At 44.0% G+C, this 26,184-nt stretch overlaps 6 protein-coding genes across 6 annotated transcripts; 4 read left to right on the plus strand and 2 right to left on the minus strand.

Annotated features, from left to right (window-relative positions):
• Nucleotides 1-1,262: 1,262 nt before the first annotated feature.
• Nucleotides 1,263-2,701, minus strand: Bfra_007119 (putative duf821 domain-containing protein; the record flags this gene model as incomplete). Its single annotated transcript, XM_037337493.1, has 3 exons — nucleotides 1,263-2,237; nucleotides 2,291-2,338; nucleotides 2,396-2,701. The coding sequence occupies 3 exons, from the start codon at nucleotides 2,699-2,701 to the stop codon at nucleotides 1,263-1,265; spliced, it is 1,329 nt and encodes a 442-aa protein (XP_037186873.1).
• A 1,534-nt stretch (nucleotides 2,702-4,235) lies between these two features.
• Nucleotides 4,236-6,208, plus strand: Bfra_007120 (uncharacterized protein; the record flags this gene model as incomplete). The annotated part of the gene is given in 8 exon segments (XM_037337494.1): nucleotides 4,236-4,251; nucleotides 4,275-4,521; nucleotides 4,586-4,673; nucleotides 4,720-5,005; nucleotides 5,051-5,137; nucleotides 5,210-5,653; nucleotides 5,680-6,036; nucleotides 6,048-6,208. The coding sequence occupies 8 exon segments, from the start codon at nucleotides 4,236-4,238 to the stop codon at nucleotides 6,206-6,208; spliced, it is 1,686 nt and encodes a 561-aa protein (XP_037186874.1).
• Nucleotides 6,209-6,505: 297 nt separating this feature from the next.
• On the minus strand, nucleotides 6,506-13,908 carry Bfra_007121 (putative tho complex subunit 2 protein; the record flags this gene model as incomplete). The annotated part of the gene is made up of 3 exons (XM_037337495.1): nucleotides 6,506-9,026; nucleotides 9,075-9,190; nucleotides 9,238-13,908. The coding sequence occupies 3 exons, from the start codon at nucleotides 13,906-13,908 to the stop codon at nucleotides 6,506-6,508; spliced, it is 7,308 nt and encodes a 2,435-aa protein (XP_037186875.1).
• Nucleotides 13,909-14,603: 695 nt separating this feature from the next.
• Bfra_007122 (putative homoserine o-acetyltransferase protein) lies at nucleotides 14,604-16,276 on the plus strand (the record flags this gene model as incomplete). Its single annotated transcript, XM_037337496.1, has 3 exons — nucleotides 14,604-14,664; nucleotides 14,750-15,140; nucleotides 15,190-16,276. The coding sequence occupies 3 exons, from the start codon at nucleotides 14,604-14,606 to the stop codon at nucleotides 16,274-16,276; spliced, it is 1,539 nt and encodes a 512-aa protein (XP_037186876.1).
• Nucleotides 16,277-19,229: 2,953 nt separating this feature from the next.
• On the plus strand, nucleotides 19,230-20,824 carry Bfra_007123 (putative 7-dehydrosterol-delta 7-reductase protein; the record flags this gene model as incomplete). Its single annotated transcript, XM_037337497.1, has 3 exons — nucleotides 19,230-19,887; nucleotides 19,944-20,058; nucleotides 20,149-20,824. 3 exons carry the CDS (start codon nucleotides 19,230-19,232, stop codon nucleotides 20,822-20,824), a joined length of 1,449 nt encoding a protein of 482 aa, XP_037186877.1.
• A 4,270-nt stretch (nucleotides 20,825-25,094) lies between these two features.
• Bfra_007124 (uncharacterized protein) lies at nucleotides 25,095-26,093 on the plus strand (the record flags this gene model as incomplete). The annotated part of the gene is made up of 1 exon (XM_037337498.1): nucleotides 25,095-26,093. The coding sequence occupies one exon, from the start codon at nucleotides 25,095-25,097 to the stop codon at nucleotides 26,091-26,093; it is 999 nt and encodes a 332-aa protein (XP_037186878.1).
• Nucleotides 26,094-26,184: the final 91 nt, after the last annotated feature.

Raw genomic sequence — 26,184 nt, forward strand, 5'->3', positions numbered from 1 at the left:
TGATTACAGTGAGTAAAATTGACAAATTACTCATTGAACAGGGTATATGGCTATGGCAGGATATTCGATATGATATCATCGACTTGAAGGAAGAAGAACACGCATGGAATTGATATACAGAGTGACAACGAAAGTCAGTCAGTATGGTCTTGCTACCTGACAGAGCCTAATAGTTGTCGCAAGGAAATATTGCAAACTCCTTCTGGTAAATCGTCGCTGGGTGAGCATGGTACCACTACAGGGAACTTTCCCTTGAACTCGAATCAATCACAATCGTCGTGCTTGCTATGTCTGCTCGTTTTTATATAGTAGTTTTTCGTGGATGCTCGCTCAAAAAGAAAGCAAAAAGTACACTGCAAGCAACGACGAAGACATAAACCAATGGCGCCAAAGCATTTGAAGAGTAGTCAGACATGGCTGAGAGATATTGTACACAAGTGCTGGCATCTAAGCTATTCATAGTGATCGGACATCCGTCTTGGTAGAAGCTGTGTTGTGTCGTATTTTCGTCTGTAGCCTCGAGACAATATGAGTGTTATTCTATGGCGGGATCGACAAGGAAATTTGGGAGAACCAGACGTGGATATGTATGCTAGGTGCGGCAATAATAGTCATTGTGACTATGGGCACCTTTGCTATGAGCAATTTCTAGTTGCAAAAAAAAGGAGTGAATATGAATATCAAGACTGCTCGCATCATTGAATTGTCAACATTGTGATTATATGGATTGTATGTGCACGTCAGCATCCTGAACATCCGGGTGCCAAAAGTTTTAGTGACTGCATCTTCATTGATTCCTTCTATCAAATTTCCGGGGAACGATTCTTCAGGTAATTGATTCCGCTGTCAATATTTAGCGCGTGCAATTGCATTGAATAACGTAAGTGTTCCTTGGTGCGTGCCCTGATCTGAGATCAAGACTCATACACTCATGAAATGTAAACTGGTTCTCTCATTGTAGTCTCCGCTTCTTTCATGATCGAAGTGTTCGACTTTTCAAAATGGAAATCTTTAAGAATCGTTCGCCACATGCAATTCCAAAAAGCTGGGCGATCGTAATCACAATACATGAGTGACAAAATTAGAGGTCGAGACCACGAGCGTATGAATTGTGCAGAAATGGTAAGTTTTTCTTTTCGGAACTGTTATAGGAAACCAGAATGATAAACGGTAGCGTGAATCGTAAAATGATAGGATTTTGTCTACATGAAATAGGATACACCTGATCCCGAAACAGAGATTCCCTTTTCCGCGAATGAGTTTCAGTTCTGGGGTACTTTACCAAGTAGACTGAATGTCTCCCACCTCATTCCTTCGCCATCTTCAACACCTTCTGCATCCCACCTAGCCCAACCACCATCTTCATAATAAGGTTCAGCAACTTTACTCCAACCACGTATGAGAGCTCTCCAGTAACAAGTCTCAGAGGCTGGGGACAAGTATCTTGTGAACAGTTGCCTTTGTCTTTCGGCAATACCAGTAGCTATCTCAGGACGGTTTCGCAAGTACATAATCGTTTCCTCGAGGTCTGACCAGTCGGGTTCAACGAATATAATGTTCGCTTCACTTAGTCCATAGGTGTTGGGCCAACGAGTTGTCCAGTCATATTCAAATTTGGCAGACACTTCACGTGTCGGGAGGAATGTTTTTGAGAATATGGGACGCATAAAGTGTGTTTGGTGAAGTAAATAGGTCGGTGGTGGTGTGAGAATAACGGAAGCGCATGCCTGATGGAAAAGTAGACGCCCAGAGTAGGTTATGCCCTCAGTGTAAACAATATACTTATACTTGCAAAAATCCTCTATTCCGATAGCATTTTCGGCACTATCGCCGTTTGTGGTCCAATTAAGAGCTTCTATATCTGCCCATTCTTTATCTTTACCCTTGAGAACCAAGCTTGGTCGAGAGTCCTTGTTTCCGACGGTATTGAACCATCCCGTTCCTCTCCATACCGCTTTGTCAATTTTCTCGGTCCAATGTTTATCCATCTCTATACGATCAATCTTCGACATCGCTTGATCGATGGTTCCAATAAAGGAAACCGGCCACGACCAGAAACTAAAGTGCGGCATAACCCAGTAATTTCCGTTTTTGATTTTAGGGTCGTTCGATCTTGAGAATGTCCATGAGTTATTCATTGGAGTATCGAGTATATTGAAGGCGAAAATAGTGTTCGGGAGAGGCGAGGGAGAAGTAGCAATTGCACGGTGGATTTGGTGCAAGACTGAAGTTCGCTCCTGTGATATAGAAATCAGAATCTTGTGACAATTACCTGAAAGAGGTGACAGACCTGGAGCATGTTCCGGGAGGGATTCGGGTCCGCCGAAATGATGAATACCTGGATTTATCAGTCAACATAGTTTGTAAGATAGATGATTTAATGGTCAAAAAGAACCTTTCCATCCTTTATTCTCCCTTGCACAAGCCCAGTATGGTGGTCTGGCTGTCTCTTCAGAGGAAATGGTCCTCGAGCCACTGCATCATCGATTTCTTTCGTCAAGCCTGGGAAAGCTGCGCGGCATTGGTCCTCTGACAGTGAAAGTGACTGGAGGATGTCTGCAGAAGGCTTCTGCTCATTGACCGAAAACTGAAGGATTGACGATCGTAAATTCGTAGACTGCTTATCATATATGTAAACGCAAACAAGCACAATCAAGAGAAATATGCTAATGTGACTGGGGCTTCTGAGACGGTACGCCATTGCCTCATGATAGGCGAACAAAGACTCAAAAGAGCGCGAAAGTAATTCATCAAGATCTCAATACCTACTCATAGACGTTTCGTTTCACATTGAAGAACAAGGTTGGCACGGTAAACAGGAACTCGCGCCGATAAGCCTATTCAATGGTAAAATGCGACGGTTCAAAGCGCGTGGTGTTGTGAATAACTCTGCCAAGTGACTTACTGAGTGCTCAGGACTTACCGTATCATACCATGCGCATTGACAAAACTATAAATTGATGGTTTCTGGAAGAGCTCAGATATAAGACAAGACGATGTCGACATGAATTATAGCCTCATGAGTTTCATAGGTATCATCAGGCGTTGGATGAGACTTGTGGGTACGGAGTACGGTACCCGGATACCATCAAGTGTAGTACGTATCACGTGACTGATCGCAACATCTCCGAAAAGATGTCAACTCGGGGGGTGCATCATGCATCCATTGGATGGTTTTCTCGACACTATATTTCAATTCCACTTTAGTACAGCCGACGTGGTCGCCCAAGGGGTGAATTTAACATCCATCATTGACTCTACCGATGTGTTGTCGTTGACCTCGTAAATACTTCTATACATACCTCTCTCGATTATGCTCTGAAATGAGCCGATAGTTTGGCACATGTCGAATGCAAAGAACCAAAGTGCACACTACCTACCTCTACATTGCTATAGCCGGTTATGACTGTTGTAGGATATATCAAGGTTACTATTCCTTTCAAACAAAAGGTTCACTTGATGTGATTCCACATGTCATGATTGCAATAAAAATAGCTTTTGAGTATGTAAGCTGTCAAAAGTTTGTTGTATATAGACTTCATGGCAAGGCCATATAAAGTTTTGGAAGGAGGTCAACCGCCAGATGTACAATGGGCTGGCGTTGGTTCCTTTCCAATCAAATTGATGCGGCCTTCGTGACATTTCAATGCCACTCGTTGCAAGGTCTCATTTGAGGATGATCTGAAGTGTGAAAGTATCTCGTATGACCGGAAAAAATAAAACTCGTAGGATTGAATGTGGTTGCGGCAAAGTGCATATACACCGTTTCTCGTCTCGATTTTGGGGCTATCTTGGGGGCATTCTTTACGGTCTGTAGCAACGTACAAGAGTTGAAAAGATGGGTTTCCTTCTATGTTGATCATCCGTATTCTTTTAGATATATCTGACACAGCTTCAGTCGTTGTGCGTCGAAATCACCAGATAGGGGTACAAGTCTTCTCTCTTCTTCGCTGCGTGAATTAAGTACTCCTTTTCTCGGATCTTAACAACAACAAAAATGCAAGCAAACAGAGTTCAAGGCGGATAGTTACTTTGGTTTCAGACTACTGATATTGGTGCCCACGACCAGGTCTTTGGAGAGCTCCATCTACTTTTAAGATAGCTGTGTTACCACACAATGGTGCTGACAATGACTCGAAACAAGATCTATTGGGTCAATTCTCTAACTATAATCTAATCCTTCTTCACTGGTGTTCTTCTGGCAATCGTTCACCACCTCTTTTATAGTCATCTCAATGGCACCTTGGCATCGTATCAATCCATTATCAAAATAGTATCAAAGCAACAATTTAGCATTGCGATTGAAAACACGCTCGCTTTTCTTGTGCAATCAATGCTTGCTTTGTCGATCATAGTCTCATACATGCAGGTTCTTTGGCGAGCGTTGACAACAGCTAAAACTGGTGCCAAACTCGCAGATATTGATATCGCCTTTTCTGTTCTACAGGACATATTAGGACTATTTAGCGTATCAGTCTGGCGGCTTCAAGCACTATTATTTCCTATGGCTGCAATCTTTTGGTGAGCATCCTAGCGGGAGTTCTTTCTACCACATGTTATTGAAACTGATTTTGAATTCTCACAGGATGATCCCAATCCCCTCCATCTTTACTCCCAGCACGCTTAGCATCCAATCTGCGCCTATCACACCCAATAACACTGAATCAAGACAGGTACCCCAACTCAATTTTGTAAACCCCAATTTTGTTAAGTTTTCAGGAGCATAGACAAATTATTTTAAGTACCAAGGGCCTTCGAAAACTGGTGCACCAGATTGCTGCCGCGACCGCTGCACAAGGGAAGATCCTGACCATTACACCCGCCATCGAGCGTCTTAATGCAAGCTGGTCAATAGATTTCCGGGGTCCATTGGTGCATTGTGAGATTGTTGTTGAGCCAGATCGAACATTTACTCTCGAGAATTACGTCTCTTCCCCTTTGACATATTTCTCATGGGGTGTTCGTGCCCCGAACGAAACACTTCCATTTTATAATATGAGTGGCAGTATGACTCTAAACGATTTCACCCTATGAAAGGTCAATCCACTAGCTTCGTTCCTGGCTTTCACCAACGACTCTGATCCACTCGTCGAGATCTCTGCGAATAAGTGGAGCAATGCCTCGATTATTTCTAAAGGTGGCTGGTCGCAGATCTTTGTCAATATGACAATAATCAGATGTGATCTGTTGAATTCTTCATAAAATTTAGATTTTCAATACACGAATGGCCGGCAAACGATTGCTGTATCGAAAGACGTGGCCACACAGGCTATCGCAATCTCACCAGAAACAAACTTCTCATACCCGATAACGTTTGATGAGACTTCGACCGATAATCCTTGCAGAACTTCAAACTACAATATTTGTACATGTTACAATGAAATTGGAGCCCAAAGGGTTCTTTATCAGAGCGTCAAGGACGCATTCAACAATTTACTTTTTGGGTCGATTGTCTTCGAATCTGAAGTGTCAAATTCATCCATCACCCAGACAGTTCTAATGGATACCATTGAACTACAATTTCTCGGGAATCAACCACTACAGATCGCTACCTTGATTAGCTCAGCCGATTTCTTTTACAAAGATTCTCTTTTTCAACCTCGCGGGCACCTTGTTGATGCTTTAGAGCGGCTATTCGAGGGTATCACCATGAGTATACTTATCGAAACATATCTTCAGTTCCTTCTATTCAGCTCCAACAATCATATACAGTTCAACATACAAATCACAAGTCTGATATTACATGGCCCAGTGCCAGTTCTTTATCGTGGAATGTAACATTTCAAATTTACGGGAACACCTACTTTTATGACCCCAGGACTCTACAGCTAGGTTACGGTCTTCAAATATCGTTTGCGGCTCTGGCGGTTGTCATATGTCGCGCATCGATATTATTAAATGGGGTTTCCTACGATGCTAACTTCTCCACTATTCTGCGTATGTGTCGAGTTGATATTGATAACATTGCCTCAAGTCATGACAAAGATCTCGAGAAACGGAGCTCTTATGAAGATAGCGGGGCGAACCATTACCAAAGTATTTGGCAGAAACAGTCATGTATCTGCATGCCCGTCATGTCAAAACTTCTAAATGGAATTTCCTGAAGCAGCGGAAGATGGGGATCGTCAAGCCAACTACCGAGAGCACAAATGCTACTCTGTTGGAATCGGGTGGCCATGAGATAGAAGGACTTTATCAGGTCAGATAAATCTTGGCTTCTGAAACGATGATCTAGACAATTATATATTCTTCACCTCGTCTCACCACCCCCTAAATTATACACAGACGAGAAGAAGATTCATTAGATGATAAAATGCCTCATATATCATAGACTTGCTAATATTAACAAGAGAAAGAAGAGAAGATGAGTTAAAGAAACAAGTTTTTGTATGAAAAACGCCTAATACTATGCATGTTTGACCGTGTGAAACATCCCTCGAATATTCTTACATTTTACAATGCTCTTTCTTTCCTACGGCAGTCGAAATTTCAGAATTCAACTCCTCTATCTCCTCGGTCTTTTGTCATGACCACCTTCCCTCATGCTATCTTGATCGCTTCTTCTCTTCCTGCCACTACCTCCATCTTCTCGCACACCCCGTCCATCGCGTTCACTTCTATCAGATCTGTCCGATCGTTGGTTCCGTCGGTCTCCTCCCCTATCCACTCCTCTGTTATCAGGGGGATTTGGCCAGTTACCACCACCAATATTGCCATCATGCTGATCACGTTGAGGATCACGATCTCCACCATGCGCGTCTCGACGACTACTATCTCTATCGCGATGCTCTCTTTCTCCTCTTCCACCGCCGGCTATCAAGTCCCTGCTAGCAGAAGGATCCCCTCTGGAATGCCTGTCGGAATCTCTGGACTCTCTATCACCTCCGCGAATCCTGTGTTCACTCCTGGATGAGCGTTCATCTTCCGGAGGGCCACTACGCTTCTGCTCTCTATTCCGGTCGCTAGGTGAAGTTCGACGACTGCGCGTAGATCGATCATTCCTCGAACCACGTCCTCCTCGATCACCACGATCGCGATCGTCATTGCTCGATGCGGGATTTCCAATTAAATCAGCACGAGCAGGATTGATCAAGTCTCTTCCAGAATCCCTAGCTTGTGCGGGTGGCGGACCTGGTGGAGGAGGAGGTGGAGGCGGGAGAATCGGTGTAGGGGGACCAGAAATTGGAGTTTGAGGTTGACCTCCTTGACGTCTTCCACGACGTTCTTGACCTTGCGGATGCTTGGTCTCTTCAAGCATACGGTTGATATTGTTGATTAAATTCGGCTGTCTTGCACCACGTGGTGGACGCTCATTTGATGATGCAGGTCCGGTTGGTGCACCATTCATCCGAGAAACAGGACTGTTTTGAGCCTGGGATTTGGGGCCAAGGGGAGCAACTTGTGTTTGAAGAGGTGGTGCAGTTGGCCTTGAGCGCGCACTGTCTTGATGGGAAGGTGGGATGTTCGTCGCGGCTGCTTGGCCGCCAAAGCTCCTTACTCTATCTGGATGCATACCGCTAGGAGCGGCGGTAGCAGCCGGCGGTGCTTGCATAGGTGGCTGAGTGGCTTGTGGACCCAAGTGTTTCAATCGATCTGGATGGACTCCTGATGTTGGAGTCGATGCAGCGGAAGTCGTAGGTACTGTAGTGTGTACGGATGCAGTTGCTTCAATCTGACCTGGGCCTAAGCGTCGCGGATGCCGTCCACCAGAAGGACCTGTGGGAGGTTGTTTATCTGGACTTGGTGGCCGAGGAATGTCAAGTACAGGAGCATTGGCCAATCTTCCATCACGTCGCCCTTGCGGTGCGCTCGCCATCCTATTATTGCCACGATTTCTATCACGAGGCCCAGATGGGATGTCTGGTTGCTGATTCAAGCGACCAAAGTTAGGATCTACTTGTGATCTATTCAGTCTGCCGTGATCAGGGTCCACAGGACGGGTAGGAGGTTGGGATTGTTGGAAGGACGGATTATCCCTTAATCTATCTTGAGGAGGGACTCGGTCGCTCGCTCGATCAGCTGGCCTCTCTCCCCTTGGACCAGCTGGTGGTGGTGCAATGTCGTCAGCACGACCTCTTGAAGTATTTTGTGGATCCATAGGTGTGTTTCGATTCGATCTGTCATCGCGCCTTGGATGTTGATGATCCTTTTCGGAATCATGTCGTCTTGGAGGTGGTGAATTTTGCCTCGAAGGGCGCTCTCTAGTGTCATCTCTGGGTCGACGAGGAGAATCAGCGCGTGGTGGCTCATTACCACCGGATATCAGAGCGGCCCGCTCAGGATTGATTAACTCTTGTCTATCTGGGTTCACTAGTGCTAATCTATCGGGATTGATTGCTGGACCACGATCTGATGTAGACGATGCTTTCGGTGGGGAAATTGCTGCTTCACGAGACAAGCGACCGCCATTGTCTGGAGTACGGTACCCATTGGATGAAGCCCGATCCGTAGTATCTCTTCCTGATTCATTGTTCCATCTTGGATTCGAATCAGCTCGGGGACGTTCACGTTCATTGTTTGATGCACGATCGCTGTTTCTGAAATCTCTAGGTGGGGTATCCATACCCCTCCTGTCGCCTGGGGGAAAGTCACGACCGCGATCCCTGGTTCGATCCCGGACCAGCTCTGTAACTCTGGGATCTCTCATGTCTCGTCTATCGTCATTCCTAGCGGGATGACGATCCATCATTTGGCGACCAGGGATGGGGGCATCAGGCCTATTGGGTAGATTATGATTTGCTGGCATGTTTCTCTGCAATTCAGGTCTTGCAGGTATGTTAGCAGGTGCTGAATTTGGGGCCGAAGCTCTAGCAGCATTTTCACGCAGGATTCTCTCGCGTCTTAGTAATATTTCGGACTTCCTCCCTTCACCGGGTGCGGGTGATGCTTTGTCCTTGATACTAGAGTTATCAGACGCCTCCTTCAACATATTGCCATTGCCAGCTGCAGAAGCCAGTTTTGCATCATCAACTTCACCATCTTCGACCTCAGCGGTGAAGTTCTTGGGGGTAGAAGCTCCCGTAGAGCTAATAAAAGTTAGGTTAAGGTATGTAGATTGAGGTATGGACACTGACTTAGCTCGAGATTGGGGTTTGAACTCAGGAGCTGTGGGCTTCAAAGTTGTTTTGGCAGCAGGTCCTTGCTTAGAGGCATCTAGTGAGGGGCTGTTATTAGCTTGCACAGGGGCCTCCTATAGGTGGTTAGTCTTATTCGATTTCAGGTTTCGTTTTCACTTACCAGGCTATAACCAAAGGCTTGAACCATCACCCATGACTTGGACTTCTTCTTTAGCTGCACCAAGATGGCATTACCAGCAAGAGAAAGATCCTCCCGTGCACCCTTCTCTCGAGTAACAATTGTTTCGAGCTGCTTTACAAAACTGTTGCCCATGAAGTTAACCGCTGGGAACACATCGACAACGGATTTAAGAATAGTCATAGCGTTTCGAACATGCATCCATTCCGTTCCATCGAAACATTCACGCAGTGCCACATTTAGCTTTTGGTGCCACGAGTACAGAATATTTTTGAAACCACGGTCACCGTCATGCTCAAGGAGGCCCTTTACGGTCCCATCTGCATCAATAGCCTTAGCAAAACCTGGAAGATTCTTGCTTGCTCCCCATGCTTCTTTTTCGTATACTCCCTGATCTCCATGCCAGCGTGCCAGATCCGTCAATACCAGTCTCAAAAAACGACCCAAGTTCTCCGCCTCACGAACAGTAGATGTAAAGATCATTGACCTCAAGCGATTTGATCTGAAAAGCCTGGAATATAGCGAAAGGGTGCGGAAGTTGGGTGTACCATTCTCGTGTAAGAACTTAATCATCCGGAAGGAGAAGTCTGCATCACTTGGAGAGAGCAGTAATCGTGGAAACAAGCATCTTTCAAGAAAGGAGTCGCTAACTAAATCGCCCTTCACATTGCTAAACCATAAGTTTTTGCGTTTTAGCAGACGGCTCTTCTTTCCTGAGAAAGCCCCGACTTGTTTGCCAAACTCTGCCAGCAAATTTTCCCTGGTTGTTGCCAGAGCCTTTTTAGTTTCTTCTTTTCTTGCCATTCCGGCCCTACTCATGTCTGAACGGTCCTTCATTACATCGCCTTGTTCTTTTAGCAGACGGGAAATTTCGGCTTCGTAGCTATGACTAGGAATAGCCAGGTCGCTTAATGTAGAGCTCCAGAATACGACGTAGAATTCAGAAGTGAGAAATGCCCAAGAGCCTTCAGGCAGGACCTCCTCAACAGTAGTGATATACGGATGCAGTAGATCATGAAGCGAATCTGTTTCTGTTGCTGTTGTTTCCAATGACGAATCTTCTCCCTTTACATCTGACATCTGTACGTCGTCCTGCGGGGTAGATGCTTCATTCACTGCTATCGATTCCTTGTCCGCAGGGTTTGGATCATCGCCGTTCATACCCACATCACCTTCTACATCTACCTCTGTGGCTACAGCCTCCACCAATGATGGTGAAGACTTCGAGTTTCCATTGACATTTGAGGATAGTAACTTGCTGACGCGATGTGAGATACTTGGACGACCGATCATGAAGGCAAGTGTTGGGTCTAAGCCAAAATCTTTCATGAGTTCGGAGATTCCTGGGACGAGATCATCGAACTCCTCAATTGAAAGGTTGCTGCGAAGAAGATCGAGATATTGGAAGAGAATCATTTGAGTATCATCAATCATTGTAGCTAACAGTTTGATAGGAGCTTCATCATCCGAGACATTATAGATGGCCGATTGTCTGTGCTGTGCAATGGACAGCAAAAGTTGACCTCCCAACTTGGTGTCAGTCAAACCTCTCATAAGTCGCTTTGCTGTCTTCAGAGATTCGTAACGTTTATCTTGGAGGTTGATTAATGTCTGGCGCCTTAGAAGCTCGCCTCCAGTCATGGCAGCGAGTTGAGAATCGGTAAAATCGGTGTCGGGCACAATTCCAGACATTTGTGAGATGAGTTCCTTAAGAATGACCAAGTCGGTAGAGTTTCCTCGGTGAAGTTGATCATTAACGTACTGGATAAGGGGAATTAAGTTCATTATAGAATATCGCCTAAAGACTTTGCCAGAGAACCTTGACAGTGCTAGAAGCCATCTACTTGGGAGGAGTGCGAATTCGGCATCGTTTCTATTCCTGTCCTTTCCTCCTAGTGAACTCAATAGCGACCAAACGAGAACGTCGTATCCTAAGTCAGTGAAGTATTTACCACACTCCACAACAACTTCCGTAAGATTGGTGTATGCTTCGATTTGGCCCAGAGCCACACTAAATACTATGCCCGGCGATGCATAGGCAATCTTGGCCAGAGCTCGTGCCATCACAGTAAGATTGGTCATACTAATTCTTTTCATGGTGCTAATTGTCTCGGATTTGGTTTTGGCGAATGCAGCTCTCATCGGTGGCAATCGAGAGATCTGGCCCTCAAACCACTCTGCGTAGATGGAATATCTGATAGATAGAGGATAAAAGCGAAGCATACCGTACACTTCATTGACAATACTTGTATTCGCTTTAGTTAAGCTCAGTGCTGGAACAAGGAGACGCTTGAGCAGATCTTGCCATCGGTCAAAATTTTGCGTTGAACGATCTTCTGCAAGACTTTGTGTACCAATCCTGGCCAGCTTTGACAGTAAACTAGCGTCTTTGCCAATATTAACACCAGAATAGTTAAGTAAAGATCCGCAAAGAGTGAATATATCATCCACGGTCTGGCAGACAGGCACATTATCTGCCCACTCATCCCAGTAGAATCTATATGCATTGTTGTCATTTGTGTCAAATTTATCTGGGAAAGGCCATCGCAATTGTTTCCGAGGAGGCAGTGCGAGTAAACGAATGGAGCCCTTGGGCATACCGGTTTGGTCGGGATCTAGAACCTTCTTACTTGGGCAGTCTGGTACTGCTGAAGTAGATGGTCGACTTAAATCGAAAACATGCTGAATGGAATGATTTAAGATACGATGTATCAAATCGAGAAGTTCCGGGTATGCTTCTGGCAGCCAAGGAAATCGCCCAAGAATGAACAGAGATTCGGGAATTGCTCCGATTGTCAGAAGACAGGTTAGAAGCTGTACCTTTTGGTCCGAAGGTTCATTCAGCTTGTCTTTGTCATCGACCTCGATTGTCGGTTTGCCAGATGCATCAGACTTGGTAGCTGCGGTATCACGAGTTCGTCCCCCGTTCGGCAAAGTATCATCTACCAAAGCTCCAGCCATCATCAATGCATTCATTGTGCCTCCACGACTAGCCTTCTCTTTCTCCTCGATTTCCTTCATCTTAGCATCACGAACGGATTCCATGTCTTCATCTAGAGGCCACAAGTGAGGGTATAGGTCTTTGAGGGAGATGAACCCAATTTTGATCAGCAAAGCTGTCAGGTAAATCAAATTCGCAGGCAACACGTCTTCATTGTCTCGAGCCGCCGAGGCGTAGAAACGTAGTTTGAATCCGAGCAGCTGAGCCGCTGTTCGATTTCCAGAAGGTGGGTAAGTTCCCGTTGCTTTAATCCATTGATAATCTTCATCAAGCTTTGCATCATCTTCTTCGAGAAGTCGTTGTTTCGTCTCTGCATCTACAGGCTGGCGACCTCCGAGCTCGAAGAACGCTTCAATACCAACATCACGAGCCCGATCCCAGAAAAGATTGTCGCGCTCCAGCCGTTGACTCGTAGCAAGTTCTTCCTCTTCGTCAGTTGAAGTCCAACCAGGAGCGCTGGGTAAAGCCCACGGTGGAAGACCACCACATCGAGGTATCTTATCGAATTCGCCGCTTCTCGGCCACCAAGAGCTAACACGGAGAAACTTTATAAAGAAACGGAATTGTTTGATGAGAACAGCCGCAAAAACATCCAGCGTGATATCGAGTACTCTTCCCACATCGAGATCAAAAGTTCCTATCAGGCCTTTCACTTTCTCGAAGGCTTCTTCAACAACCTCACTGGAAGGAGGTTCGCTCCCACTGGTTGTGAAAAGCTCTGTGACCAATTTCGAATATCCTTCTGTCTCCTCTCTCAAAAGATTATAATTTGCCTGTCGATAGAGAAGATGGGTAGCTTGTCTAATTCCCATGCGTGTAAAGGTGTCTCTCGTGAGTCCGAGGTTCAATAAGAGAGTGGCATCCAATTTCTGTCGCATAACCATGGCGGATATGCCTGTGGAGAAAACGAATGTGCGAAGTGCAGTGTTTGGCGTTTTGAGATCTTCTAATTCGAACATCATAGATAGAGAGTCAAGGAACAGAGCTTGCGGTTCCAGGGTGCCTGGGACGTTGTCTATCGGAGATACGTCTGGTCCCAATATTTCTCTAATGCAATTGCCCGCATCAGCGCCATCAATGCGACCATCGAGGGTAGCGCGAATGAATTCTTGAAACACAGTTGCCAAATCCATTGTATCTTCATCCTGACGAGCCTGGATGCCCTTTCCTACCACTTCTTGTCGACCATTCGATGTCCACGAAGACATTTGGTCGTCGGTAAGGAAAACGTAATCGAAAGGAGCAGGGTCTGGGTTCCAGCTAGGACTGATCATATCGCTCGTGTTCATTGGGGTGGGAGTTTGCGCTGGAGTCGTGTGAGAAGCGCTCGAAGGTCTGGGAGGTGGAGACATTGGTCCTGGTGTTGGGGTGGCTCTGGTAGCTATCGAGAGGTTACTAGGATTGCTCGCATTGCTTGAAGTGTTTGAATTATTTGAATTATTCGAACTGCGACCATCATTTCTACGTCCTCTACCTCCGCCTTGATTACCTTGACCTCCTCTGCTGCTCCTTCTGTTACCGCCCTCGCGCATACCAAATTCTCTTTCATGCTGACCTAAAGAAGTATTTCCCGGTCGATGAGGTGAGGGTCGAGGCTCACCCTGGTCTACGGAATTTCTATCATTCCTCTTTCGCTTCCCTGCTGGAGCCATCTCCAAATCTATCGATAAAGCTCAACGATCTGCGTACATGTGTGTCGAAATGCTGGTGATAGCAAAGAACTATGTGCGATAATGCGATCAAGGTTCGATGTAATTTGTGTTTCCGTCGAACTCGAAGTAGTCGAATATTTAAACAACCTTGGAATAAATCACAAGTTATCTGCGACAATGAAATTATGAGTTACGCAGATTTTGTTTTCGACTTCGTGGAAATATTATCAATTGTTAATATTTAGTTAAAGACATCTTCAAAATCCTTAAGCAATGAAAGGTTTCCCGCGTTCGCGTGAGAGAGAAACACACTAAGCTCTATTAATGTGTAGTCACATTATACTTGAGTTTGAGCCACAATCAAGCCACCATCGGGTTTTACTCAACTTTCAGCCTCATCGAAAGTATAGAAAGCGGAACTGTGAGCTAGCTATCATCTCAGGTTTTCCTTATCAATGCTCCAATGTTGACTAACAACAACATAAATGGTTTTTTGTTCCGTTCTCCGTCCGTGAAAGAGCCCTTCAAAGTTTTCTTACTTGCCAAATCAATTGTGACTGGCTGTTGATGACGTTTTTTTAAACAGCCCCCCCTCCTTTAATGACTCAAGCAAGCAAGTCTTGTATAATAATATAGATTTCTTCTATTCCTTGTTCAACATCTAGCTATTCTTTCGACAAATTCTCAATCACAAAATGGCAGCTTCATCTCAATCTACTGGTTCTGCGGGAACAGAATCCAATGCACCAAGATACGGTCAGTAGTTATATCTTCAATGATTTGCCAAAAAAAAAAAATTACCCCTCAATTCTTGGGAGAAGCAGTGACTGAATACTACAAGAAAGAACGCAGCAACAACCCGAGAACCCATTTGCATCCCTCATACCCGACCAAACTATCGCCATCATCCCATCCTTCACATTAGAGTCCGGCGAAACCTTACACAATGTTCCATTGGCATACAGCACCAGAGGAAAACTTTCACCTAATCGCGATAATGCCATGGTAATATGCCATGCCTTGACCGGGAGTGCAGATGTCAGCGATTGGTGGGGACCTCTTCTAGGTGGACCTGGTCGAGCATTTGATATATCCAGATTCTTCGTGATATGTATGAACAGTTTGGGAAGCCCTTACGGGAGTGCAAGTCCTGTCACTTGCAAGAATGGGGACCCAAAAAATGAAAGATATGGCCCTGAGTTCCCTTTGACAACTATTCGAGATGATGTCAAGTATGTCACCAATTTTCAATCAGCCTAGTACAACACTGACTGGCATTAGCATTCACAAACTTCTCTTGGACGAGTTGGGAGTTCGACAAGTAGCAGCGGTTATAGGGGGCTCTATGGGAGGTATGCTGGTACTTGAATGGGCATATTTTGGCAAAGATTATGTTAGGGCCATTGTGCCAATCGCAACATCTAGCAGACATAGTGCTTGGGGAATTAGTTGGGGAGAAGCCCAAAGGCAAAGCATCTATGCGGATCCAAAGTACGACGATGGCTATTACCCATTCTCGGATCCTCCAACAGCAGGGCTGGGCGCGGCGCGCATGTCTGCGTTGCTCACGTATCGAAGTCGAAACTCATTCGAGGCAAGGTTTGGACGAAACATACCTGATGCTTCAAAAAAACAGACCATCAGCGAAAGCCAACAATCCGCCACCGCATCGGATATTCACAGGGCAATTCACAATGATGGACACAGACAGACCAGATCCCCAATATCTTCGAGACCTGGAAGCTCAGCTGCCATTTCAACCATGACCAGTGAAAACATTACTGCCAACGGTGGTAACCCTGCAAACTTTACCGACCCGCAATTTCACGGCGCAACTCCCTCATCATCCCCACCACCAGACCGACCTGTTCCTAAGCGCAAGTCAACCTCTCATTACTTTTCCGCGCAATCCTATCTTCGTTATCAAGGTGAAAAATTCGTCAAACGTTTTGATGGAAACTGTTATATTGCTATCACCCGCAAACTGGATACTCATGATGTGTCAAGATATCGAGTGCCGGCAGATTCAGCGGACCCTATTGCTGAAGCCCTTTCACAAATCCAACAGCCAACGTTGGTACTCGGTATTGAGAGTGATGGACTTTTCACCTTTGATGAGCAGAAAGAGATTGCAGCTTCAGTACCAAATGCACGCCTTAGAAAGATCGAATCCCCTGAAGGCCATGATGCATTCTTGTTACAGTTTGAACAAGTCAATCAACACATTCTGGAATTTTTGAATGAAGTCTTACCCGACATTATGGGAGCTCCTGGCATTGAAGGAGTTGAGGCTGAAGACGGAGTGGGGGCTGTTACCAAAAGCAGTACCTTTGGAGAGGTAGAAGTGGATGACATTACAGCATGGTAAATGGGAGGTGTTACTGAAAGTGTACATAACATTTACGGGCTACTGCTTCTGAGTTTCTCCGGCATTTAAATATGATACTCCACGGTCAGTCTTTCTTCTTCTGTTCACTCACCACTTAATTTTCCTTTGACTTTATATGATGAAATATTTCGGATGTTAAATCATTATATCACCGAGAGCGCAAAACCGTGTGGAGATTTTCCGTTGCCTTCCTTCTGATCGTTTGTTTAATTACTTGTATTGAATTCACACTTCAACTGGGTGGTAAGATTTGCTGACCAAGTAACAGTGCCGATTTGACGATGCAAATGAGCTCGCTATAGTATAAATAACGCATGCTGGGAGCCAAAGCAACAATCATCAAAACTCCCGTCGTAACTGTAATTGTGCCGTACGAGAATTATTCTGTGATCTCTCGAAGTCCACATTTGTCAAGAAGTGAAATATAGTGTTGTACGTAGACAATGAATATGATATCAAGAGTCTCCCCCCATAGCTGTATCTGTATTCGTATTCGTGTTAGATAGTCTTGAAGGGCTCTTCCCGCCGTGGGGAATGAAGCTATTTTGGTTGAGAGAGTTTAGTATCTATATATAGTACGATTGATATCTTTTTAGTATTTATAATGAGTATGAGACTAAATAGGAAGCATATGTTGTGGGTACCTTATTAGTATCTTGAATTTATTTCTCCCAAATCAATGAATAAATGCAATGGATGTTATATCTTGGGGTTCGAGTGAATGAACTGATAGCTCGCACGTTCCTCGGGTTTCAAGCTTCTTAAGCTTCTCAAGCTTCTTAAGCTCGGTAGGTACGTATCGTACTATAGGGAAACAGGTAGGTACATGGGTACATTATGGAGCTCGCGCACCTAGCTAGGTAGCTCTGGGATTGAGCTTCCAGGTTATGGATCTGGTATGGGCATTGGTATGAACCTGGAAGGAACTGGCTGACTGACTGACTGACTGTTTGTGCGTTCCAACTTCCAACTGAGTTATTTATCATTGATTCGATTTCTTTTCTCCTGTGTTTGTTCTTTCTCTCTCTCTGTCAAACTTCACTCACTCTCTTTCTTCTTGGGGTGCTATTCCCTTCGGATCTTCTCATCGAGTAATTATAATCATGATGGGTATCAAGCTTTCACGCTTTCACGCTTTCATGTCTTGAACTCATACCATTAATTAATTGATAAATAAGGTTCACGTGGCTTGGGTTTCTCTGACGAAAATGGGTTGATCTTATTCTTTGAGGAGATGGTAGGTGCCTAGGTTCGTATCACAGTTATTGTATGTGTACGCGGTTGTGTGTATATCTAATCTCTCTCGATACGAAATGTGTATTTATGGAAAGGTCTGTTTATAGATGATAGGTTGTCGATGTTTTGAGAATTGGCGGTATGTGATATGTGATATTCGATGTATCTATGCACTTACTCATCGGTAGGTATGTCTGCACATGTGTCTGCACATCTAGATCATCTGATGATGATGATGATGATGATGATGATGATAGCTTGGACATATCGTAGTGGCATCAATCAATAGTATCAAGTACCAAGGTAGTTAACTTCTTGTGGTTACAAGTCCCTTGATCGTCTTGGGACTAGGCAAAAGTCTTGACCTCATTGGAAGTTGTGGGTGCGTACCGGTAATGGTGATGGTGATGGTGATGGTGATGGTAATGGTAATGGTGATGGTACCGGCAAGTATGTTTTCTTTTAATGTGAATAAACGATGCTTGGATCTGGAGGAGAGAGGTAGGAAGATGGGTAGGTACCTACCTACATATCGGAATTAATGAGGAAGAGAGGAAAGAAGCAAGAAGGAAGATACTTAATTACACCTGAGATATTAGGTATCCAACACTCTACTAGTTACATACACACTAGGTATACAACTCATCATCGGTAGCATCGGTACTCGGGAAAGGATGTCTGTCAACTTACAAGACATTAAGTTTTACCTTCTAGGTTTGAGGTTTGAGGCGGATCAGGAAATGGACATGGAGCTGTCATTGCACTTTCCTATTCTCGGTATGAGTTTTACCATGGTGCGATCTTACGACTTATTATTGTGCTATTTAGACATATTTGGCTATTTAGACATATTTAGCTATTGAGATATATTTTACGGGTACTTGACATTCCATTCCCTTTCCCTTTTCGATCTTCTCCTCCCCTTTCAATCTTCTCTTTCCTTTTCAATCTTCTCTTTTCCCTTTCAATCTTCTCTTTTCCCTTTCAAACTTCTCTTTTCCCTTTCAAACTTCTCTTCCCTTTCCTACCTAGTAAGTAGGAGGTCTTTCTCTATAGTCTCTTGTTGAATTTTCTCTCTCCTCAAAGTCCACACAATTATTCCGTGTCTACCTAGGAAGTATCGATCGAGTATCTACCTAGTACTTGGTACATACCTACCACCCACTTAGTCCCTTCTTTTCAAATCAACGACTGCCGTATCCGGAGAAGTGGTTTGCATATGCAATGCAAATCAATGCAAATCAATGCAAATCAATGAATAATAGATAGAGTATCCCGCACGAGTACACTCGTACCTACTAAGCATGCAAAACAACACCAATGACAATTGCACTTTCATTTCCAATTTCAATTCCTCTTCTCTCCTCAACCCACCATCTTTAAAGATCCTCTTAACGACCCTTCATTCATCTCCATCTCCATCTTTTTATTCACTCGGACGCGTACTGACTTGGCTGTATGTTTAATCCTTTTTGATTCTTGTTTTACTTTCTTTCTTGGTTCTAACCCCTTTCGCCTTTTCTTCCTATCAAGGTTACTACCTCATTAGTACCTAGTCGTTACCCGTTGCCTCACCCTTACTCATTTCTTTTTCGTTTCCCTTACATCATTCGTACAACCTCGAGTGCATCGCAATATTCAACCACAACATACCTCTCACTCTCCGTACAAAATATCGTTGGGCCCAACCCATACGATGGAATCAATCATTCTCCCTTCGCCGGGTCTTCACGATGTAATTGAAACTTTACAACAAGATGCTCCCGATAAATCAAATGTAACCATCAATCGAGCTCGATTGGCTTCATTCTCGACGACTCGAGATTCGAGTATCTCATGGGGTCGACGGCATCACCATGGTTCTTGGTTACATTCCTTAGGATGTGCTAGTATCATGTTGCTATGTCCAATCATTGTTATCTTCTATTGGATCGCCCTTTCACGCTTCGAGGGATCTCTAACTTCAGCATATAAATCAATGGCCATGGTTGGACCCATCAACTTCTTATGGCAACATGCACCTCGAGGAGATTTGAGAACGAATATTGGTTATGGAACGTGGTTGTTGTTCCAAGCACTTCTGTACCAATTTTTACCTACCAAATTGAGTACGGGTCAACTCACTCCAGCGGGAAATCTTCTAAAATATCGTACAAATGGTCTTTCAGCTTGGTTTGTCACTCATGCTTTGTTCCTCATCTCGTCATATTGTGGACTCTTGGATCCAGCAATTCTCGCAAAACACTGGCAAGCGTTATTGGTCTCGGTGAATGTTTATGGGTTCTTGTTATCCGGATTTGCTTATTTGAAAGCTCATATCAGTCCAACTCACGAAGGCGATCGAAAATTCAGTGGTAAGTCGGATTTGATGAGGATGAGATTTGTGTAATTCGATACTGACACGTGACAGGATCTGTCTTGTACGATTTGTACATGGGAATTGAATTGAATCCTAGATTCGGAAATCATTTCGATTTCAAACTGTTCCACAATGGACGGCCTGGGATAGTTGCCTGGACTCTCATGTACGTTAAACTCGAATTTCCTTGGTCATGTGTTTAATTTGCACTTTCCACTTCCACTCTAACCTATGTCATTCTCTAATCTCGATATAGTGACATGTCCTTCATCGCGTATCAGTATCAAACCTACGGATATATCACCAATTCCATCATTCTGAGCACTTTTCTTCACGCTCTCTACGTTGTGGACTTCTTTATCAATGAAGATTGGTACCTTCGAACCATCGATATCTGTCACGACCACTTTGGTTTCTATCTCGCATGGGGATCCATGGTTTGGTTGCCATCCATGTATACCCTGCAGACTCAATATCTTGCAAGATATCCTCACTCTCTATCACCTCTTAGCGCCATGATGTTGTTTATCTCTGGTGTCAGTGGTTACATCATCTTCCGAAGCGTCAATCATCAAAAGGATCTCGCTCGTCGCACCAAAGGTAATTGTCAACTTTGGGGTGCTCCAGCAGATGTTTTACACGTCAAATATCGAACTAAAGATGGCAAAGAACACGATAGCATTCTTCTTTGCTCTGGCTGGTGGGGTATGGCGAGACATGTCAATTATTTGGGCGACCTCATCCTTTCTTATTCCATGTGTGCAGCTTGTGGTACGCATAATTTGTTGCCATGGACATATGCAATTTTCATGACGATTCTGTTAATTCATCGCTGCTGGCGGGATGAGGAGAGATGCTCGAAGAAATATGGGAAGGGGTGGGAAACTTATTGTCAGAAAGTGAGGTGGATTATCTTGCCGGGTATTTATTAGATCGCGAGAGATAGGTGCGGGGGTGTCAAAAGTTGGAGCGGTAGGTCATGAGAGTTATATGGCTAGAAGTGAATCATTTTGGGTCACAAGTATCAAGTGGTAATGGTGGCAGATAGCATTATAAAATACCAGTAGTATATGATGAGAAAAGATCCATAGACGAAGCTTTGGTGTGGATACGGAGGGGTAATTGAATGGAATTCCTAGAACAATCAAAATGGACACGGATATGAAAGTCATTGATGGATGGATGGGCTGGATTGAACCAAGCGATGGATGCAGGCTGAGCAACGAAAATAAAACCTAGACAAACAGAACAGAACAATAAATTTAGATTGTAAACGCACTGAATCAGTTCTACAAATTCTTGAGCAATGAATAGATGGATGTATTGATTCCAATGTGCTACGACATTGCTCAGTCTTTTAAAAGGGGAAAAGATTAGGAGAACAGATTTGAGTGGAGAGATGAGAAGGTAGGTTAGGAGGTGGTGGTGGTGGTGGTGATTATTTGTTGTTGATTGTTCTTTGCTGATAGCTATGTCGTACATGTAATATGATACTTTTCTTTTTCGTGGGAGGTGAGAGGGGGGTGGGGAGGAGTATTGATGTGTTTGTTTTGGTGTTGGTTTTGGTGTTGTGTTTGCTTGGGGTTGGGGAGAGGGAGAGGGAGAGGGAGAGGGAGAGGGAGAGGGGGAATTTGAGAGTTTGAGGTTAAGAGGTTGTGAGGTTGTGAGGTTGTGAGATTGTGAGATTAAGAGGTTGTGAGGTTATGAGGTTATGAGGTTGTGAGATTGTGAGGTTGTGAAATGCTCTCTTTCTAAAAAGCTAGGTCCCGGAGTCTTTCTCTTGGACTGAAGTGGATGAATGGATGGTTATCGGATTATGTTGTAGAGGTTTGGTTTGATTGGTTTGGGTTTGTGATGGGGTTATGGTTAGGTTGGGTTGGGTTGGGGAATTGTAGTACTGTGTTCAGAAAGAGGGTAGAGTAGGAAATGATAGAAGGTAGAAAAGAGATGGGAAGAGAAAGGAAGACAGGGTTTGTAATAAATATATGAGAGAGATATGATAGCGAATACAGATGGGTGCTTAATCGAGAGCTTTGAATAGTCAGTCGTGCTTGTCCTTTTGCTTCTGCTTGTACTGGGTTTTCTTCAGTTTTCTTCACTCTCATTTCACGGGGTGGATGGGCGGGAGTTGGAGTATGCGTTTGTATTTCTGGTTACTTCTATTTCTCTGGTTTTCTTTGCTAATTGGCTAGTTCAAATTTCAAGATAGTAAGATCGTGGTGTGCTTTGAAGTTTGAAGTTTGGAGTTTGAAGTTTGAAGAATGATGGATGAAGAATGATGGATGTGTATTTATATGTATATGTATATGTATAGTTCACTAAATGATTGAATATTGATGACACTTTAGGGGGAAAGGGGGAGGGGGGAATCGAGAATTGAGAATTGAGAATCGAATCTCTTTTTTTCTCTTGAGAAAATAAACAAACAAATATTGAAGAGAAGAGAAGAGAAGATTGGTCGATAATTATGAGTGTTTCTCTTATACTTTCGTCCTCACTTTTTTACTCCTATGTAGATGTATACGAGGGAGGTAATAGTTGCTTTGAGTTGCGTTGATGTTAGTCTTATTATTGATGGAGATTGTATAGGGGGAGATTGTATACGGATATGGATGTTTGCGAGAGATCTACATTTCTGGTTGGAGAGTTTGCTGAGTTTGCCTTGTGGGAGGGGTATGATGTGAGGATTAGAATGGGGATGAGTATGGGAATGAGGATGTTATGGTGTGTGCATTGTACTTGATCATGATGATATAAAGGGATAGAGTATGACGGGCTGATTGATGCGTGATGACAGCTTTTGATGCTGATAATAGGGTTTAGTTTGAGTTTGATCTATCTATCTATCTATCTACTTACTGTCATACTATCTGGAAGATCAGAGAACAAATCAAAATTGAAGCGCGATGTCTGATGATGTGAGAATAAGTGTAGCAGGACTAGGAGATGATATGTGAGTAGTGGCTGAGTCATTAGGTAGTTTTGAACTCATGGATTGAGATTGAATGCGATAGAGTTTTTTGAGAATTTGGAATACTTTGCGTGAGGGGAAAGATGGAATGAGAGGTATAGAGGGGGGAAAGAAAGGAGGGAAAGGGAAGAAAGAGAGAGAAGGAAGGGAATGTATGGGATACGAGGAGCGAGGAGGGATGGTCAATTTTGAATTTGTATTCAGTCTTGGTATATTGGGAAATTTGGTGGTGAATCTATAGCTGTGTACTCAGATTTCACGCGTAGGAGAGAGGGGGGAAAGGAGACCTCCACCACCACGGATCATTATAACACTAATTATTCTCGAAAGTGTAGATGTCATAAGCTATAAACATTGGACAGAATGGGACCTTACAATGGAAAACTTAGAGAGCATTTGAGAGGGAATGGATTGTTGAGAGAATTCCCCATTTCCCTTATTCAATTGGATATATTCAAGCGCATCGCATATTAAGAATAGCATTAGCTTCAGATGGACCGATTCGATTAATCTAATACTACAACCCATGTTTCTTCATGGAAATGTACTTGAAAAGTGTTTTCAAAGGCGAACATGGTATTGATTTCGAGGGGAGAGAAGCCGGTCGAGTTGAGAGCATTTTACTTGCATTCGAGCGAGTCAACTCTTTTCTCCTTTTCCAATTATCCGATTCTCGCACTTCGACGTTGGTTCGAATGCTCCAGAATAAAGTGACCAGACCAGGCGAGAAAGAAAATTCTTCAAAAGCCCATCTCAACCGAGTGGCAGGGTCCGAATATACGGGAAACAAAAGTCGCAGAAATATACTCTCCGACGGCATCCTGCGCAAAAATTTGCAAAAGAAATTCATCAACAACATATCAAAACAATGGCTGTGTGTACTTCCGAAATTGTATCATGCAGGTTAATATGAGATGTTCTGATATATGCATGTAGCCCATCGATTAACCCATCTACACTTGCAGATTTCCAGTAAAATTTATGGATTTTGCTGGGGGGTAAAGTCTATGGCCAGACTTCTTCCATACAAATATTGTTGAGGGGTTGAAATTATTTTCTCATGAGGTTGTATTGTGAAAAGAAAGCTTGTTGTGAGAAAACCCCTCGAATATCCATGCCAAAAATGACTAATCATTTAACTCAACGATAAGCAAACTAATCAGCTCACAATGAACTCGAAGAATTCATTTTTCCTCTTCGTCAGAATGGGATCAGACCACAGAGATCTGTCTCATCTTCACACACTATATTGCCAAGACTCCTTGAACTTCCAAGATAAATTTGCGCGAGAGGTTCGTGTAAGGGACACCCACCACCTCCTTGGTCGAGCATTTATCATTCTCCATTGTCTCTGAGTTAGCGAACGATCCCTTTTTGTCAAATTGTCGCCACTTGCAAGAAGCGCGTCTCTCGCCAATCAAGGAATAAAATATTTTGCTTTTCGCGGGGAAGTCTTCCGTCTCCTCCCTGTTGATATATTTGTACGATACGGACCGGCATGATATAATATGAATCTATTGTGCTTAATATGCACTCCTTATATAGGCTCGATTTTTCCTTATTTCCGAGTGGATGGTTAAATCAGAAGAAGTCTTAGCAGGATATTGAAACTTCAAATAAGCGTTATGGATGCTGTTGATTTCATTGACAATGGTATTGTTACTGGCACGTACCTACCCGTCTGGAAAACTGCCTACCATCTTCTACCCAGTCGAAGCCTATGAAATCAAACGGAGATGAACAATTACAAAGCCTCTCTTGCTCCTTGTTGTATGATTCCTGTTATTGTAATGATTCCACCAATTAAAGACTCGGGATCTCACAGCCGGATGTTGGCCGACTCGGCACAAAGGGATGGACGTGGCTGGCAAAGTTCGAGGCCTTACCTGCGAGCGTACAACAAGAAGTGGTTTGATCCAATAGGCTTCCAAACTCTAAACTTGACAGATCTGATCTGGCTTTTGCCTTCATACCATTTGCATATGATAACATCATGTTTATACAAAGAATGAACATCCAGCCAGCTTTTTTCAGACGAGCAAACCCTGAAAATAGTTTTGATTCCAGGGTTATAAACAAGTCGTTGTCTCGTCAATATCTCTCGCAAGGAAGATCATTTATCGAAGTGCTAATCTTTCAATCTATTGCAACGCTTAATGTTCGCCGGTTTCTAGTCTTATTTCTCCCGGGTAACCGATAGGAATTCACCTTACTTACATTCCTCGTCAACAATGCGTGCTTCTAGCAACGAATATCTCGGCGAATGCCTTCCTATCGATAATGATATGATAGCGATACATCCACACAATGATTCATGCAACGGCTGGTTACTATCATCATCTACGATGGTCATCTCAAAGTCAGATATCAGAAGAGCTTGTGATAACTCTTCAAGTACTTTCAATAGCTGGTCAAAGGTTCACGAAAACTCAGCACAAGAATCCCAGTCACAGTGTCAGGTTTCAGTCAAAGGTTGGCAGCGACTTTCCCTCGTTGAAACGGACCCAGGAATGATGGAAGATCTCTTTGAGGCATCAGACTCTGAGTCTTTTACTGATGATGATCCATCATCATTTTACTCATCTTCAACTTCAAGCTATCCTGCGGAGAAGGAAGAAGAGGTCTGGAATCGATATTTTCACGCAGAATCAGAGTATCTACCACCACCTCCTCCACCGCCGCCTGTACCTCATCGTGTCTATTCACTATTTCCCACCACTATCCCACAATCACGTCAAGGACACAATCAAAAGTCAACTCACAAGTCATGGCCCACGCAGGCTTGGCCAGAACGGCTCGATTCCCGTCCCAATCGTTCAAATGGTCGCGCTCGCGCGCAAACTACACCTTCCCAACCAAACACGCCATCCAATCTCAGTTCTTGCACAAGTATCAATCAATCAGTCCCTGGATCATACGTTCCGGCCAGCTACCGTCATACTCATCCTCCTTTGCCTCACTACAACTCTTCTACGCCTCTGGTTCTGAAATCCGAATTCGAAACCGACTCCGATGATGAAGATGAGAACTCTCCAAGTAAAATGGCCAAAGCCATCGAGGAGATGTTTGAAAAATTCCGATCGAATGCCGGGGTCTCAAATAAGAATGGGAGCGAAGAAAAAACAAGAAGATCGGGCGGATTCAGGAGAAGCGCAAGTGAAGCCTGTGAGGCCGTAAAAGGGATCTTCAGCAAAAAGTCCCACGTACCTCCTGAACGACGCCTTTCATAACTCTAGCAAAATGAACATTTCCTTTGTGCGAATGGTATCAGGGATGATTGATGATCATGATTGTGTGTTAGAATGAGGTATGAAAAGTAAA

Source organism: Botrytis fragariae, assembly GCF_013461495.1.
Source record: "Botrytis fragariae strain BVB16 chromosome Unknown tig00000795, whole genome shotgun sequence".
In the NCBI taxonomy this organism is placed as follows: Eukaryota; Fungi; Ascomycota; class Leotiomycetes; order Helotiales; family Sclerotiniaceae; genus Botrytis; species Botrytis fragariae.